The sequence below is a fragment of the Stegodyphus dumicola genome, chromosome 11 (assembly GCF_044657685.1).
Source record: "Stegodyphus dumicola isolate Sdum_Otavi_A_Nest chromosome 11, ASM4465768v1".
Classification (NCBI taxonomy): domain Eukaryota; kingdom Metazoa; phylum Arthropoda; class Arachnida; order Araneae; family Eresidae; genus Stegodyphus; species Stegodyphus dumicola.
The window spans coordinates 21,202,732-21,222,163 of NC_140778.1; the positions used below are offsets into that span (position 1 = coordinate 21,202,732).

General features: G+C 35.7%; 1 protein-coding gene across 2 annotated transcripts in view; it reads right to left on the reverse strand.

The window, feature by feature from the left end:
• The window catches only part of LOC118205540 (retinaldehyde-binding protein 1-like), a 140,458-nt gene that overhangs the window by 92,262 nt on the left and 28,764 nt on the right, over positions 1-19,432 (reverse strand). The window contains exons 1-2 of one of the 2 annotated variants that reach the window (XM_035377824.2): positions 11,979-12,107; positions 5,788-6,019 (exon numbers count right to left, since the gene is read on the reverse strand). In XM_035377824.2, the coding sequence (XP_035233715.1) occupies positions 5,788-5,983 (196 nt within the window). In that variant the 5' untranslated portion in view covers positions 5,984-6,019; positions 11,979-12,107. Of the gene's footprint in view, positions 1-5,787; positions 6,020-11,978; positions 12,108-19,432 lie in introns of those variants that run through there. The other variant, XM_085826572.1, reaches the window with a different exon arrangement.

The following is a 19,432-nucleotide window of genomic DNA, read 5'->3' on the forward strand; positions in this document are numbered from 1 at the left end:
ATGCTCTCTACTCCAGGCTAATCGCAGGCGACAGTGAGTTGCAGTAAGTGGAACGCAACTGACAGGTCTACGAGCATACAGACCAATCTGCCCTAAGCGTCTGTACACGGTCTGCCTTGAAATTGTCGTACCAGTGGCTGAAGAGAGCTGACGAGACAGGTCTGAGGCTGTGCTCCGTCTGTTTCTTTTGGCAGTAACTGCCAAATACCGGTTCTCATTCGGCGTTGTAACTCTGGGGAGACCTGTGCTGTAACGTCTACTCACATTACCATCATCTTGGAATCGTTGCCAAAGCCTGGAGATGACACTCTGTGCAGTTCCAAGTTCGTCTGATATTTCCAGTTGGGTACGCCCACATTCCAGACGGCCGATAATTCTACCACGTAAAAAATCATCCAAATACGTTGTTTGTGTCATAACTATTCGGTTATTGAACTGAAATGATTATAAAGCGCCTGCGAACAATTTTACTTCTTTGCCTGTATTCCTTATATTTTCCTCTCTTACACTCTCGTCATTGTGACGTACCATCGGTGTCATCTGGTTACTTCCCGAAATTTGCATATGATTCTTGAAGATGTGTGTAGTGATTTTACAGGTGATATATTTATTTTAGAGTTCGATTTCCGCGTGACTCCGAATTATCCTTAATTTATGGACATGAGTGTATTTTAAATCAGTTTTATAATTCGTTTCGGGCAAAAGAGTCCTTTATACGTACAGTTGTCACTCAAAAACATCGTTAAATTGCATTTGATAGCGATCAAAATGGATATTTTCGTGTTATCAAAATGGATATTAAGTTTCCAGATAAGAAGACGTTGACGAAGAAGTTATATGAGATTGGATCATATGTGGCACCTTAACTGACAATGTATATGCTTTGAATTTAAGCGTTGATTTATTAACCGAGACGTTGAGATATGTGAGGTCCTCATTTGTCGACCAAGGGAAGTGGCGCCTCTCGGGTAGGCTTCGAAGGCTGAGGCGTTTTTAACCTTGTTAACCTCTCCGTCGTCCGTAACGCGTCTAGCGCGTTCAAGTGGGCGGCTGCAACGCGCTTCAAGCGTTCTATTTATGTGCGTGTATTTATGTGCTTAATTAGGTCTGTCTGTACGAATGAAGATGTTGCAAAAGTATGCTAAAATTAATGTATTCAATATCCAGGTAACGTTGTACTCAGAACTCAAATGCACACGCAATAAGTTCTCAGGTATTCATGCATTTAGATTTTTTTTTTTTAAATTTACTTATTCATTTATTTTTTATTTTTTTATTATGTATTTGAATGGCACTTATGTATTTATGTGTCCATGTGTGTATTTATGTGTTTAAATTAGGTCGGTCTGTATGTATGAACATGTCGCAAATGTATGCTAAGGTTTATGAATTCAGTAACCAGGTGACGCTGTATTTAGTACTCATATCCACGCGTAATTATTTCTAAGTTTTTATGTATTTAGGTTTTAATTTATTATGCAATTGCGTGGCATTTACGAATTTATGTGTGTATATATGCCTATATCTATGTGTTAAATTAGTTCGGTCTGTATGAATGAACATGTCGCAAATACCGGGTGATCAAAAAGTCAGTATAAATTTGAAAACTTAATAAATCACGGAATAATGTAGATAGAGAGGTAAAAATTGACACACATACTTAGAATGACATGGGGTTTTATTAGAACCAAAAAAAAAAAAAAAAAAAAAAAAAAAAAGTTAAAAAAATGTACCGTTATCGGGCCTTTTTTCTTCGAGGAAATGCCTGATTCTGGTTTCGTAACTGCTACCGTGACGGGTGAGAGGTACGACGATATGTTACAGAATCGCATCGTCCGCACCTGGCTGATAAACACCTGCTGGAACGTACGATTTTTATGCAGGATGGCGCTCCACCCCATATTGCTAGACGCGTGAAAGATCTCTTGCGCGCGTCCTTTGGTGATGATCGTGTGCTCAGCCGCCAATTTTGTCATGCTTGGCCTCCTAGGTCCCCAGACCTCAGTCCGTGCGATTATTGGCTTTGGGGTTACCTGAAGTCGCAAGTGTATCGTGATCGACCTCTCCGGACATGTTTTACGGTGCTGTTCCCAAAATTATTCCTCGACTACAGCTATTGTTGAGGAATGATGGTGAACATATTGAGCATTTCCTGTAAAGAACATCATCTTTGCTTTGTTTTAATTTGTTATGCTAATTATTGCTTTTCTAATAAAACCCCATGCCATTCTAAGTATGTGTGTCAATTTTTACCTCTCTATCTACATTATTCCGTGATTTATTAAGTTTTCAAATTTATACTGACTTTTTGATCACCCGGTATATACTAATATCTATGTATTCACTATCTATGTATTCAGTACCCAGGTAATGCTGTATTTAGTACTCATGTGCACAAGTAATTAGTTCTTAGGTACTTATGTATTAAGGAAAATTATTTATTATGTATTTGAGTGGAACTTAAGTATTTATGTATCTATGTGTGTATTTATGTGTTTAATTAGGTTGGTTCGTACGAAAGAACATGTCGCAAATGAATGCAAATATTTATACATTCAGTCTCCAGGTTACGTGGTATTTAGCACTCATGTGCACACGTAATCAGTTCTCAGGTTTTTTATGTAGCTAGGTTATTATTTATTATGTTTTTAAGTGTATTTATGTGCTTAATTAGGTCGTTCTGTTATGAATGAACATGTTGCAAAAGTATGCTAACATTTATGTATTGAGTATCCAGGTCACGTTGCATTTAGTACTCATGTGCACGCCTATTAAGTTCTCGGGTATTTAAGCATTTACTTATTATGTATTAAGTGGCATTTACGTATGAATGTATCTATGTGTGTATACATGCGTTTAATAAGGTCGGGTTGTACGTATGAACATGTCGAAAAAGTATGTTAATATTTATGTATTCAGTATCCAGGTAACGTTGTATATAGTACTCATATGCACACGTAATTTGTGCCCAGGTGTTTATGTATTTAGGCATTCATTTATTATGTATTAATGCGGCAATCACGTAATTATATGTGTATTTATTTGTGTACCTATGTGTTAAATTACTTCTGTCTGTATGCATGAACATCGTGCAAATGTATGCTTATATCTAAGCATTCAGTTTTCAGGTAATGTCGTATTTAGTACTCATATGCACACGTACTTAGTTCTCAGGTATTTATGTATTTAGGAATCTTTTTATTATGTACTTAAGTGGCACTTTTGTATTTATGTATCTAGGCGTGTATTTAATGTGCTTAATTAGGTCGGTCTTATGAATGAACATATCGCACATGTATGCTAACACTTATGTATTCAGTATCCAGGTAACGTTGTATTTAGTACTCATGTGCACACGCAATTAGTTCTCAAGTATTTATGTATTTGGATATTTACCTGTTATGTATTAAGTGGCATTTATGTATTTATGCATCTATGTATGTATTTATATGTTTAATTAGGTCGGTTGTATGAACGAACATGTCGTAATGTCTGCACAATGATACCAAACGAATGTATTACTGCCCCTGTTCGGCCATGTAATCTTTTTATTGGAGTTCAATATACGCTGGGCCCGGACACTTTGGACGGGAGTCCACCCCGTTGGCATTTTGTCGGCATGACTGCTGACGGTAGGGTCTGGGCGTTGGGACAGGGCGTCCTGTGCGAGACTCGCGTGTGGCCCCTCAACCCGGACTCTGGATAAAGGAGGACATGGCGCTATACCAATTGACCATCATGGTAGAGGGATGGTGCCCCCGCCCTCCGTCACTTATCACTTATCACTTCAAGCGTTCTTCTACATTTTAAAACTTTTAAACGTTTAAAACGCTTTCTAAATGTTTACTTGTTTGAGTTTTTATTTATGTTTATTTGTAAAGACAAGAAGGATATACGCTTGATGAGTACATTCCGTAATAACTCGATGATTGATGTTGGAACACGCAAAAGAACTGTAAAAAAACCAAAATTGTAAAGATTACAACAACAAAATGGGAGGAGTGGACCGCCTGTATCAGATGTTATCAAATTATCCTGCGTGTAGCGCGTTCAAGTGAAGGCTTCCGCAGGGCAGCCGTTTGTTCTAATACCTCCTAGAGGGTAGCACTCATCAGGCATTCTATTTCTAATTGAATTTGCCCCGGGTTTTTATGAATATTCGCGCCTTTTTACATAAGATACAAGACAGTGAGAGATGGCTTCAACGTCTACTCAGCAGAAAAAGAGAAAAAATGAGGTTGTGAATTATAAAGACAAGGAGGATATACGCTTGATGAGTACAGTCCATAATAACTCGATGATGGATGTTGGAACACGGAAAAAGAACTGTAAAAAGCCAATAATTGTAAACGATTACAACAACAAAACGGGAGGAGTGGACCGCCTGTATCAGATGTTATCAAATTATCCTGCTGTTAGAAATAAACAGAGATATTATTATTTTTCCATTATGCTTTATTTCCTTATAATTTTACTTAATATTCATCCACTACTGAAAACTTAATACTTAGATATAAGCATACATTTGCGCCATATTCATGCATACAGATCGAAGTAATTTAACACATAAATAATTACATGATTGCCGCGTTAATACATAATAAATGAATGCCTAAATGCATAAACACCTGGGGACAAATTACGTGTGCATATGAGTACTATATACAACATTACCTGGATACTGAATACATAAATATTAACATACTTTTTCGACATGTTCATACATACAACCCGACTTAATTAAACGCATGTATACATACATAGATACATACATACGTAAATGCCACTTAATACATAATAAGTAAATGCTTAAATACCCGAGAACTTAATAGGCGTGCACATGAGTACTAAATGCAACGTGACCTGGATACTCAATACATAAATGTTAGCATACTTTTGCAACATGTTCATTCATAACAGAACGACCTAATTAAGCACATAAATACATACATAAATACACTTAAAAACATAATAAATAACCTAGCTACATAAAAAACCTGAGAACTGATTACGTGTGCACATGAGTGCTAAATACGACGTAACATGGAGACTGAATGCATAGATATTTGTATTCATTTGCGACATGTTCTTTCGTACGAACCAACCTAATTAAATCACGTATGGAAAGTTATGATGTACAGAGAAAACAACATTACACGCTACGAAAAACAGACGGTCGCTGGGGAAGGGGGCAATTTTCGCCGACAGGTGAGGACAGCGAAAGGGTTAAGGCGGCCTCGAGCTAGCCAGATCTGGGAGCCCCTTCTTCCGGTTCACTGTGTCTTCCAAAAACTACGAAAATTAGTTCAGTAACATGTACAGTCTCGCAGTAAAGTAGGTATGCAAGGAAAGTGTTTCGACTGATATTAAAGCAAAGTTTTATTTCCATTATTTATTTCTTTAAAGGTAGCATGCGTCTGCCTAGATATGCGATATTATGATTTTCGCCATGACGTTATTGTTCGAAGCACCTCCAGACATCAGAAGTAAATGACTCGAGGATACGTATAAACACAAGGCTCATTTATTCTCAGTTAACCTTTACCATGTTATGTTAAGGAAGCCATGTCACTCCTTAAGGCATTATAGGCAGGATGAGGCTTTTTACCCCAGGAGTCTGACACAACGTGCACCGCACTTCAACCTTATCTATTTCTTACACTAATCTCAGCCCTGAAGGTTTTTAGACACACCCTGTATATGTTATTTATTCCTTAAATGGTTTTTCCATTTAAATTAAGAAGGTTTTGCAAGTACGCACGTAAGTCGGACGTTTAGATCACTTACCTGTTACCTTTTCTTTGAAAGCTCTAAGAGCTGCTAGTCTGGTTTCCGGTGTTTCATTTAGTTCTTCTCTCGCTTTTTTCCAATCTTCTGGAGTTATATGTTCATCAAGCAAAGCTCGGTGTACTCTGTCATCTGCCACTATAGTTTTAGCCGTTTCCATTCGCTTTAGTGTTACTTCAGATGATGATTTAGACATTTCCGCTTCACTTTTCAAACTAAACTTTTCACGAAACTGCAAGATGAAAAAGAGTCATTTCATATTGTTACGAATTAGGAATTTAAAAAGCTAATGTTAGTTTAATTATAAATTAAATGGTTTTATTTCCCGCACAGTGCAGCGCGTGACGAATATTAAAAGAAAGCTAAGCCGGAAAATTGAAAATAAAATGACGACATACAAAAACAAAATCTGAAATGTTTCAGATTTTAAATTACGTCCAAAGGGGCGTTTTAACATTTTGTGTGTTACTTTTCTTTATTAAATATCATGTTCCTCGCACTTAAACCATAAGATCCAGTGCAACAGCAATATCGCAAAATAGTTTTAAAACGAGCATATCTTTAGAATTTCCGATACAGAGACTCACGCGCTGGAGATAAAAATGTTTTTTCTGCACAACGTTGCCATTGCTCGCTTTGAAATCCTTGAGTTTGTTAATCAAAAATTCGTCAAAGTTTTAAAAAATAGGAAATCGATCATAAAACAAATTTCAAATTTCAAATTTGGTCTTCCACATGCTCATATTCGTTGGAGGATTACGTTATTCAAAATTCGATGACTCTATGTACCGTTGTTTTATCACAATACGAGAAATATACATACATTTATGCAGATTTTTCATTATTTAATTTCTTCAAATATAATGCAGGACTCTAACATTTTGTGGCAACAGTTTGAAAAGTGAACCGACATTTATGAGTCCGACGCAAAATGCCAAAACGAAACTAATAGTCCTTCGGGATTCAAATCCCTTTGGACTAACAAGAGCGCGTGCATTAAACATTTAATAAATACATCTTTTTGATTTCGAGAAAGTACTAGAAAATTCTCGCACGCGATTTTAAAATCTTATAAAAGGAGGAAAACCTCTCAGTTCGTAGCAGTTGCTTAGTTTGTTGTTGTTTAGAAAACTGCTCTTGTTGACTGTAGCGAATTCGCGGATTAGCTTTCTTTAGCTGTTTTGAATTAAGTTCTCTTGAACGTTTGAGTAGTTAAAAGATAACTACTGTGAGATATTGTAATACTGAATGAATATTTTAGGAAATTTAACCATATTTGTTGTGATAATCATAAATTTTTGTTCATTTTTCATCCGACTTGTGCATTCATTTCGTAACGAACCCGTACGCATGCAACAATATTGAACATAATAAAGTTTTCCAAATAAAATATTGATACTTTTATCAGTTGTAGCAACTTGCTTGTACCAAATTCTTTAACTTCAGGTAACTTAGAGTACAATAAACGTCGCTTAATGCGATCGCTGTTACAGTTAGCATTCAGATATTGCTATCGAATTGTCGAAGTTCCGCTCGTTTATATACGAAAACACGGAAAAATATCGCTTACAGGGTTAGGTTAATGTGATCAAAATATTATATTGGGTCAGTCCATCAATTCGTGCGCATTTTTAGGTAAATTTTCAAATAATATAAAAAAACACAATTTAACATTTTAATCAATTTTATATTTTCCTCCGTTATCTACAATGTCTCACCATCTTACAGGCAGCTTTTTTATGCCATTGCTGTAGAAAGATTAAAAAAAACTTGGTTTTGATGCAAAAAAACTTGAAAGTTCATTGTGTACATCCTGTATGGAGTTTAATTTTTTTCCCAGTTAAAAATTTTATAAGGCACGAAATAAGTGAAAATCACTTGGGGCAATATCTGGGGAGAAAGCAGGATGTGGCAAAAGCTCCCAATTAAATTCACTCATTTTTTGCAGCGTTGTTAGAGCCGTATGCGGTCTAGCGTTATCATGATGAAACAACACTTTCTTCATATTAACCAATCGTGGCCGTTTTTTGATCAATTCTGAGTTTAGACGGCAAAGTTGTTCACTATAAACTCCTGAATTAATCTTTTGATTTGGTTGTAATAATTCAAAACGTCCTGAACGGGGTTCATCATCACTGCTTCTTCTTTTTCCAACTTTAAAATTTTTAAACCATTTCTGGGCAGTCCTTACACTAATAGTGTGTTCACTATGCATACTATTAATTTTTATCGCTGCAAACCTGGCAGATTCACCACACGAAAATAAAAACTGTAGCACAGCACGCTTGTACTGATTATCTATATTCATCTTTTATGGGTACTAAAATGCGTTCGATATTTACGAAAGTTGGTGATGAACTGATTAATATGTTAGTCAAACGATGACAAGTTTCAACAGGTTCAAAATTGTATTGTTTTAGTAAATGCGTCAAGGTGAATTCCACGCATACTCTTAATGCGCACGAACTTACGAACTTTCCCGATAGAATAAAAAGTAGTCAAATCAAAACAGAATAAAAAATTTCCACACTGTAAAAAAATGTCGCCAAGGAAGGAATTAATTTGCCAAACAACTTGTTTTCAATTTTATTGAAATATTCACAAGTCGGGGGGGGGGCAGGAGGACTTAGTTTGGTGTAGACTTAAATAACTCTACTGATTTTGAGGGTAATCAAGGTCCCTTTTCACCAAGACCAAAAACGCAAAATTTCCCCTACTCATGGGGGGGGGAAGAAAATTTTAAAGCTTTCAGTTCTTATATATTACAACATTTTGCATTTCAACATTTCTTATATATTACATATTTTCAACATTTTGCGTGTTACCTTTATTTATTAAGAATGATGTTCTTCGCACTTAAACTATAAAATTCAGTTCAATAGCAATATCGAAAAATAATTTTAAAATGAGCATATCTTTAGAATTTCCGATACACAGTCTCGCGCGGTGGAGATAAAAATGTTTTTTTTTTTTTTTCGTACAGTGTTGCCATTGCTCGCTTTGAAATCGTTGAGTTTCTTAATCAAAAATTAGTTAAAGATTTACAAAATACAAAATAGATAATAAAACAAATTTCAAATTTGAAATTCGGGCTTCCAGATGCCCATATTCAGGTGGAAACGAACGTTATTCGAAATTTGATGGCTCTAGATACCGTTGTTTCATCAGAATGCGAGAAACTAGTGATGAGTCGGTACTACCGAACCGGGTATTTTGTAACGGGTACTTAGTTGTAACGGGTACTGAAAATCGGTACATCCAAGTACCCGTTACTTCAGTACCAAAATCGGTAGTTTTCGGTATTCGTTACTCTGTACCGAAACGGGTACTTTTCGGTATTCGTTACTTCTGTACCGAAACGGGCACTTTTCGGTATTCGTTACTTTTGTACCGAAACGGATACTTTTCGGTATTCGTTACTTCTGTACCGAAACGGGTACTTTTCGGTATTCGTTACTTCTGTACCGAAACGGGCAGTTTTCGGTATTCGTTACTTCTGTACCGAAACGGATACTTTTCGGTATTCGTTACTTCTGTACCGAAACGGGTGCTTTTCGGTATTCGTTACTTTGTAACGAAAATATGCGTCTCTTTTCGGTATTCGTTACTGGAGGATCGATGAGGGTTCAGCTCACTTCGGTTTTGGTACGAGAACAGTAGTATCTGGTTGTATTTGCGAAATGGTGGTATGCGCTCCTTGTGTCCATGAATGGTCTGCTCCTCAGACACTTCCGTAGTTGACATGTTTTCTGATATTCAAGATCTTACTCCGTACAGATAAAATCAAACACGTGGTGACGTGGCAGAGTTCCTTCAGTGCGCAAAATCGTTAGCTGCGTATTTCGGTACTCCAAATCGTTACTAGGGCACTTCGGTACTCCAAATCGTTACTAGGGTACTTTGGTACTCCAAATCGTTACTAGGGTACTCCGGTACAGCAAACCGTTACTGGGGTACTACGGTACAGCAAACCGTTACTCCGGTATTTCGTTACTTCGTTACTCCAAATCGTTACTTGGGTACTCGGCACTTGAAATCGGTTTTCGGTACTTTTCAAAGTAACGGTTACTTGAGTAACGGGTATTTTGTACCGGGTACTTGTCTGTACCCGTTACTCTCGTACGGGTACAAGAATGTACCGAAGTTTCCCATCACTACGAGAAACATACATACATTTATGCAGATTCTTCATTATTTAATTTCTTTAAATCTAATACAGGGCTGTAATAGTATTTGGTGGTAAGAATTTTAAAAGCGACCCGACATTTATAATGAATCAATGCAAAATGCCAAAACGAAATTAATAGCTCTTCTGAGCTAACGCTCTTTGGTCTAAAAGTAATCTATTATATAATTTGATGGGGGGGAAGTGAAAAAAGTGTTTTATCACAAATCATAAAAACATGAGGTGCTATTGATAAATTAATGAACATAATATCTTAAATTTTTGACAATGCAATTAGTTTATGCTAATTAGCACTCTGGCTTTTATGATTTGTTATTTAAAACTGTAGATAAATTTCGTGAACAAAAATATTTAATCTCTTGGTTTCGTTAAAATATATGATAAATTATTTTTGTCCTTTTAGTTCATTAATTATTTTATAAAATTTAAATAAAACCTTATTTTATAAAATTCTCTTAATGAAATTATGCAATCTATGAATAATATCCAATAATTAATAATCACTCTTTATTTCCAGAAAATGTTTCCGTCAAATGGTCGAAAAATCCAGCAGTTTTGGCGAATAACCAGAAATTATGGTAAGAATCTCAGAAACTTCATATTAAGGATTTTTCTTCCGCTCTATCTATGGTGCCAACAGAAAATTCTGAGAGTTTTAGTTTGCACTCCAAACATGAAAATATATGCAGAAATGTTTTTCACAATGTATTTAAAAAATCTGAATCGAGTTTTTTAAAAAATATTCTGTTTAGGGCATTTTATTGTCATTCAAAAAAAAAAAAAAAAAAAAAAAAAAAAAATCAGTAGCATTTATATTCGAATGTGGGATAAAATGGCTAAAATAAATGTCATTTAAACAAAAGCCAGTTTTAGTGGCACCCTCCAAAAAACAGAAAAACAAACAAACAAACAAAAAAAAAAATCTGATGCGTAAATCACATGATTTCCTTGTACAGAATATTAAATTATACGCATTTTTTCCCGCATTTCATTTAAACGTATTGAATATTTGAATTGAATTTCGCTAGAGATATATTTCTCATTCAATCAATTCAGTTCTCACTTCGCGTAAAGATAAAAATACATAAGTTCCTCAAAATATTTTCATTCAAAATTGAAAAATATAGATCAACGTAAATCAACAAACACAGTTAAAACAATTTAAAAAAAATTACAATTAAAATTAGAGTTTCTACGCAAAAGCAAGCAATTTGGCCACAAAGTAAATTTTTTGATGCACAAAACTGAAAGTTTGCTTTTGGTCCCACTGGCATAAAGACACTGAAGGTGCAGAAACTGACTTAATCCACTTTTCTGCCAAGCACTTCAAATATAAACAAATATCAGTTTTTTAGGCTTTGTAGCATTTAAACAACTTGTTGATAATTCTACAACTATTGCATACATATTAATTAGAATTCAAACAATAAAAATCAGCATTATATGTTGACTTCTAAATTTATATTTCTTCGGCAAGTTATTTTAACGTAAATTATTGCATGCATATTAAATAAATGCACACAAATCTTAACCGAAACTTCATAACTATGTAATTTAATCACTTTTAAAGCAAAAAAAAAAAAAAAAAAAAAATGCACAGTTAACCAAGATATAAGAATAGAAAGACTAAGATCACAGAGCCAGGTAACAGAGTGCGAATATATACATTTATATATGTATAAACGATTGGTGGAGTCGATTACAACGAAAAAGGGAGATGCACAACTATATGTTATAGCAGTCTCATGTAAACGATTCCAACGCTTTACGGCTACTCGTTCTTGAATTATGCGAGATAGATACATACGTACGTACGGACTTCCTTTACTTCGCACAAGGATGCAATAAATAAATAACTAAAAGTGATAAATAGAATACTATACGAATAACGCTAAATTGCATGAAAAATTTAATAAAAAAGAATAAAAATATTAACAAAGATTAACGAATGAAAATTATATCACACTCACATGTTTCTTTATTTTTAACATGAAAAAACTCTTACTTTTAAAAATCCGTTTGTTTAAAGAAATTAACGTCCTAAAAGTCTGATTCCCTATATCGATGGGACTTTAATAATAGCCACATTTTACGTTTTATGAGAACCGTTTCGATAGATAAAAACTTATATTGCAGAATAATGTTGAATTGATCTATGGATAGTAAGTAATACACTCTTATCAGTTTTTTTAGCTCCATTTTTTAAACTGCATAAGAAGATAAGGATTTACGTTTTCATCATACGTGAAACGTATGAATTAATCTTCCATGCAAACATATCGATGATATCATAATGTAAACCGGCCGAGGTTGACCGACCTTGAAACAAGACAACAAAAACAGTGATAAAATGCACCGACTAGATACAATTCGTTGCATTAGAAATAGGAGTTTCATCACTGGAATAGAGAATTTAAATAAGCATGATTGATAAAGTTATATTTAGAGTATATGTTGATGAATGTACTAAAGAAAGTAAAATCTTAGTTATGTGTTTTTTTAGTTATAACGTAACCTTAGAGAAGTAGTCTCAAACTGAAATCGAATGCGGGCAGAAAGTACACTGCGGGAAAAAAAAAAAAAAAAAAAAAAAACTGAAAGGTTTCAGATTTTAAATTACGTCCAAAGAGGCGCATTTTTAACGTTTTGTATGTAATCTTTATTTATTAAATATCATGTTCTTTGCACTTAAACCATAAAATTCATTTCAGTAACAATGTCGCAAAATAATTTTAAAATGAGCATATCTTTAGAATTTCCTATACACAGTTCCGCGCGCTGGAGAAAAAATGTTTTTTTTTCCTTCTCCGTAGAATGTTGCCATTGCTCGCTTTTAAATCGTTGAGTTTGTTACTCAAAAATTCGTTAAAGTTTTACATAATATGAAACCGATAATGAAACAAATTCTAAATTTCAAATTCGGTCTTCCACATGCCCATATTCGTAGGAAGATTACGTCGCTCAAAATTCGATGCCTCTATGTACCGTTGTTTTATCACAATGAGAGAAATATACATACATTTATTCAGATTTTTCATTATTTAATTTCTTCAAATATAATGCAGGACTCTAACATTTATTGGCAACAGTTTGAAAAGTTAAACGGACATTTATAGTGATTCAACGCAAAATCGCAAAACGAAAACAATAGTCCGTCAGGGACAAAGACCCTTCGGACAAAAAAAAAAAAAAAAAAAAAAAAAAAAAAGACAATTTTATAACTCCAGTTCTATTGGACCGACTTACGAAATTTAAACTGTATTTTTCACGTCCTGAAAATACGACCTTTAGGATATATCTGGGTTCTACTCTTTTTACTTCCTTGTACGAAGTAAAAAGGAAGTATTGTAATCGCGAAAAGTTTCAGGCACCATATTTCAACGAAAATATCCATTTTGACCGCTATCGAATGCAATTTAACCATGTTTTTGCGTGATATCTGTACGTAAGGACAGAATAAAAGACACCTTTCCTCCAAAAAAATTATAAAACTGCTTTAAAATTAATTCTGAAGAGAATTTTTCGTGGAGTCTGTACGAACGTATGTACGTACGTACGTACGTATCTCGCATAACTCAAAAACGAGTAGCCTCAGAACGTTGAAATTTTGTATATAGGACTGCAATAACATGTAGATGTGCACCTCGTATTTTGGTTGCAATCGGCTCCACCAAACGTATATAAATATATTTATATATATATCCACTCTGTTACCCGGCTCAGTGATCTCAGTTTCTTTACTCTTACATGTTTGTAAATTGTACAGTTTTTGCTTTAAAAATGATTGTATTATGTTGTTTTTATCTTCCGGTTAAGGCTTTTATGCCTTTAGTAAATCTGTATGCAATATTTTGAGAATTATCAACAATTTTAAAGTTGTCTAAGTGCCGCTAAGCCTTTTTTATATGGCGGCCATTGATGTTTACATTTGAAACAGAGACTAGTGGATTTGTTGCCAATCTAGAGAAACTTAGCTTCGCAACAACAAAGATAACGCATTCATTTATTATTGCCAATTAAATCATGCTTAATTCTTTCTGGAATTTTTTCGAGGAAATAAGTGTTTGAGATTTACTTTGTAATTTTTAATATAGATATTTTGAGTTTTTATGCATTTTTGCCTTCTCGCAAAGTGAGAAATGAATTAATTAAATGAGAAATACTCACTTGTCTGTGAAAAACTGTTTCTTTTTTTGTTTTGTTTGCTTAATTTCTTTTATACATAGTTCTAGCTTTATTATGGTATTTGAATAGAACATGTGGCAACGATTAGATTATTCTATAAATGATATACATTTTGTGCATTCTGAGTTATAATACGAACAAAATATAATACTGTTAAGTAAACCTAGCGCCAGAGTTTCGCTATGGTAAAAAAAGTGAATTTTAAAGAATGCATTTATTTTGTTGCGCTGTCGGCGAAGTAGGTTTAATTCAATCTAATAAGTTTAAATATAATGCAAGAAAAAATGCGTATAATTTAATATTCCGTACAAGGAAGTCATGTGGTGTACACATCAGATTTTGTTTTTAAACCTAAGAGCTAAATGTGTAGGAACGTCGTCAACAGTTAAGCGAATAATCGCTTTAGTTCAGAAAAACAGACGTAAACTCAGGAAAGGTTAATTACCCTTTATTTCCCAAAATAAGAATTTAACAGATGGCTCCTTTCTCAGAGCGTACAGCAAAGCCTCCACTTACGCTTGAACTCAAAGTAATAAGAAATCAAACTTTACTAATGCTTAACTAAAAAGATATAGCCGAAGCTATTAAAAGTCTAAGTAGCTGGCCCCTAAATATCGAATAAGTAACAGCTTAGAGAGAGACGTAGCCAAAAGACGAACGCGCGCTAGTCAGAAACTCTGAGACTCTCTCTCGAAGTCAGTGGAACTTCGATTTAAATACCGCTCTTACTGACACTGAAGTGACAAAAGTCATGGGATAGCAATATGCAAATATACAGATGGCAGTAGTATCGCGTAGAAAATGTAAAAATGCGATGTGCTTTGGCAGGGGTTTCATTTGTGTTCAAGTTATTCATGTGAAGAGGCTTTGACGTGATTATGGCCGCACGACGAGAATTAACAGACTTTGAACGCGGAATGGTAGTTGGAGCTAGACGCATGGCTCATTCCATTTCGGATATCGTTAGGGAATTCTACATTCCGAGATCCACAGTGTCAAGAGCGCGCCGAGAGTATCTAATTTCAGGCATAACATCCCACCATGGACAGCGCAGTGGCCGACCACCTGCACTTAACGACCGAGACCAGCGACGTCTGCGTAGAGTTGTCAATGTTCACAAACAAGCAACATTGCGTCCAATAACCGCAGAAATCAGTGTGGGACGTACGAGGGACGTGTCCGATAGGACAGTGCGGCGAAATTTGTCTTGCTTGGGCTATGCCAGCAGAAGACCGACTCGAGTGCCTTTACTGACAGCACGACATCGCCTGCAGCGACTCTCGTGGGCTCGTGAGCATATCGGTTGGTCCCTAAACGAATGGAAAACCGTGGCTTGGTCAGATGAGTCACGATTTCAGTTGGTAAGAGCTGATGGTACGGTTCGAGTGTGGCGCAGACCCCACGAAGCCATGGACCCAAGTTGTCAACAAGGCACTGTTCAAGCTGGTGGTGGTTCCATAATGGTCTGGGCTGTTTTTACATGGCATGGACTCGGTCCTCTGGTGCAACTGAACCGATCATTGACTGGAAATGGATACCTTCAGCTACTTGGAGATCACTTACAGCCATTCATGGACTTCACGTACTCAAACAACGATGGGATTTTTATGGATGACAATGCACCATGTCACCGGGCCACAATTGTTCGCGATTGGTTAGAAGAACATTCTGGACAATTCCAGCGAATGATCAGGCCACGTAGATCGCCCGACATGAATCCTATCGAACATTTATGGGACATCATCGAGAGGTCAGTTTGTGCCCAAACCCTGCACCGTCAACACTTTCACAATTATGGACGTCTATAGAGGCAGCATGGCTCAATATTCCTGCAGGGGACTTCCTACGACGTGGTGAGTCCATGCCACGTCGAGATGCTGCACTTCGCCGGGCAAAAGGAGGACCGACAAAATATTAGGAGGTATCCCATGACTTTTGTCACTTCAGTGTATATATAACAAAATACGATGGCTGCTTTAAAAAATAACTGGTGACCTCAAAATTAACATTCTAAATTTGGTGCTCTCCTTCCTAAATTCATCTGTTTTCCCAAATTCGAGACCATTCCAAATTACATAACACAGCTTGAAAAAGGTAACTAAAACTACTCTTGACCAATCCTAGCTTAAAATACTCTCTGCAATTACGAAGTACTGAGTCATAAGCAATATGCTTCCCTCTTTTTACTTGAATTCTGCCATGCACACAACTTCGCGTCGCTTATGTTTCCCTGTTGAAAATGATGTCGTAGTTTTTATATGCACAGATAAAAGTGCTGGATTCATGACATATACACTTTTGGTGTAGGCGATCGCAGAAAAAAAGAAGTTGCACAACTACATGTTATAGCAGGCTCCGCATACAAAATTTCAACTTTCTACGGCTAATTTGTTTTCGAGTTATGCAAGATACATGCATAAGTGCGTACGTACGTACAGACGTTACGAAAAAACCCCTTCTGAATCCATTTCAAAATCGTTTTAAATTCATTTTGGAAAAAAATAGTCCTTTGTTCTGTTTGTACGAAGAGATGTCACGCAAAAAAGCAAGTTATTCATATGGATTCGCGAGCGGTCAAAATGTATTGTTGCGTTTTTCTGCTGACACCAGTTGTTATGTTATTTTCTTCCTTCACGTTCGGATTTGGAGTGGATAATGACAACACTTCTTGATGAAGTAGCGAAGCACACTTTACTGGCCAGTATTGTCAGGACAGCTCCAAAACACGTTTTTACAGTCGTTGATGAACTACTATAAACATGCTGACACGATCAGCGACACAGCCTCCAGGCTATCACGGTGGAGACAGCTTCCTGCAAAGCACTAGAAAACAGCTTCCGACTCAGTTCGGTCGTTCTCGGAACTCCACGTACTCTCGGGATTCTCCACGCTACAACTCGTGATGCACTTGACGACACACAGAGCACAGCTCCCGACTCTTCGTTCAGTCGTTCCCGGAGCTCAACACGCTCTCTCGACGATGCACTAACCGCGATACACTAAGAGACTCTTTCGATGCACTCGACGACCCACTCGGCACTCGCTGCCCGGCTGTCAACTCGATCGACTCCACATGGACTGACTAACTAACTATCTGGCACTCTAGACAAGGCACTCCCTGACTGCAGACCAGCAGGGTTTATATAGCTTTCGGCTTCTGTTCGAGAACATTCTGGGCTAAACCGGTAAGAATTTGTTTCAGAAGGTTCTCCATCGATCCATGGCATATCGCCAATTTTGTCGCCAAGTGGGCGATTTATCGCCAAATGTGGCAACTTTGCCTTCACTTGCCATTTTATGGCAACCCTAAAACTGCTTTGCGGGGAAGCCATCTCACCGCGCATGGTAATTTCGTAACAGTATATTTTTTTTGAAAAATGATACACGAAATTTTCGTGATACAGTACTTCCTTTACTTCGTACAAGGAAGTAAAAACAGCCCCGGAGCAGTGCTCCTTCACGTATATTAATTCTTTGTTTTGTTGCTTTAAGGGGACTCGTACACCTTAAAACCCATAAGATCTTCGAATATGTGACTGTTGCAAGAATTGAGATAACTTATTTATTTTAAAAGCAATTACTTCCAACTTTTTACAGCTGAGTACATAATATAGCTGCTTTCTGAAACAATAATCAGAAAGTTTGTGTTGCCACAAATATTTTTATAATTTACTCCGCTCTGTGACAAAATGTTTCGTCATGTTTCCACCTTGCGCGCATAATTTAAAACATTCTATTGCATAATTAAATTCCATATTTAATATAGAGCTTTTATAACATTTGGAGACTGCTGTGAACCAAAATTTCTAAGAATTTCATGTTAAATTTTTATTTTATTTGGAGTTGAGTTTATAAAATGTATTTTATTAAAAAAAATATGTGATGTTTTCGTCCATAAAATTTTTTAACATTAAAATATTCTTCAGATTTTTGGTTCAGTTAGAAAACAGTGTCCATATAAAGAATTCCATCAATTTTCAAGTATGTGCCATTAGTCATTTTTAAAATATCACGCGCGCAAGATGGAAACGTGACGAAAAATTTTGTCACAAATCGGATTAAAGTACAAAAATATTTGTGGCAACACAAACCTTCTGGCTACTAGTTTCCAAAGCAGGTATATCATGTAGTCAGCCGTAAAAAGTTGGAAATGTTAATTCAGGAAATTCTGAGGCAAAAATCTGCAGCCTAGAAGACGAGATGCTTTCTTGAAAATCTATAGAGCTCGACGAAGACGTACCGAAAACCCTCGCTTAAGGGGACTCATATACCTTATTATCTTCGAATATGTGACTGTTGCAAGAATTGGGATATTTTATTTATTTTAAGAGCAATTACTTCCAACCTTTTAGAGCTGACTACATAATATAGCTACTTTGGAAAATAGTAACCAGAAAGTTTATGTTGCCACAAATATTTTTTGTAATTTAATCCTCTTTGTGACAAAATATTTCGCTGTGTTTCCACCTTGCGCGCATGATATTTTAAAAATGGCTAATGTTACATACTTGAAATTGGATGGAATTCTTTATATCGACACTATTTTCTAACTGAACTAACAATCTACGAATATTTTAATATTGAAAAATTTTATGGGCGAAAACATTAAATTTTTTTTTAATAAAATACATTTTATAAACTCAACTCAAAATAGAATAAAAATTCAACATGAAATTTTTAGAATTTTAGGTTCACAGTAGTTTCCAAATCTTATAAAAGCTATATATTAAATATGAAATTAAATTATGAAACAGAATGTTTTAAACTATGCGCGCAAGTTGGAAACATGACGAAAAATATTGTCACAGAGTGGATTAAATTATAAAAATATTTGTGGCAACACAAACTTTCGGATTACTATTTCTGAAAGCAGCTATAGTATGTAGTTAGCTGTCATAGGTTGGAGGTAGTTACTTTTAAAATAAATAAAATATCCCAATTCTTGCAACAGTCACATATTCGAAGATCATAAGGGGTTTAAGGTGTATGAGCCCCTTTAATAGTCTACTTTGTAGTCACAGTTTTTAATTTCCCTTTGCCCTTTTCCCCCTTATTTAATATTTATTACTTTATTCTAAACTAAATATGACACAAAAATCTGTACAACTATTCCCCCTGCCGCGAATCCAGAGGTATTTTTTGTTGACTCCTAAATTTCAGCTTATCACAAACTTTCCACATGGACCTTATAAGAAACAGACGAACCCAAATGACTTTTTGACCATATCCGGAGGAGTAGGGACGACTTGCAGAAACTTACAATGGTTGGCTATT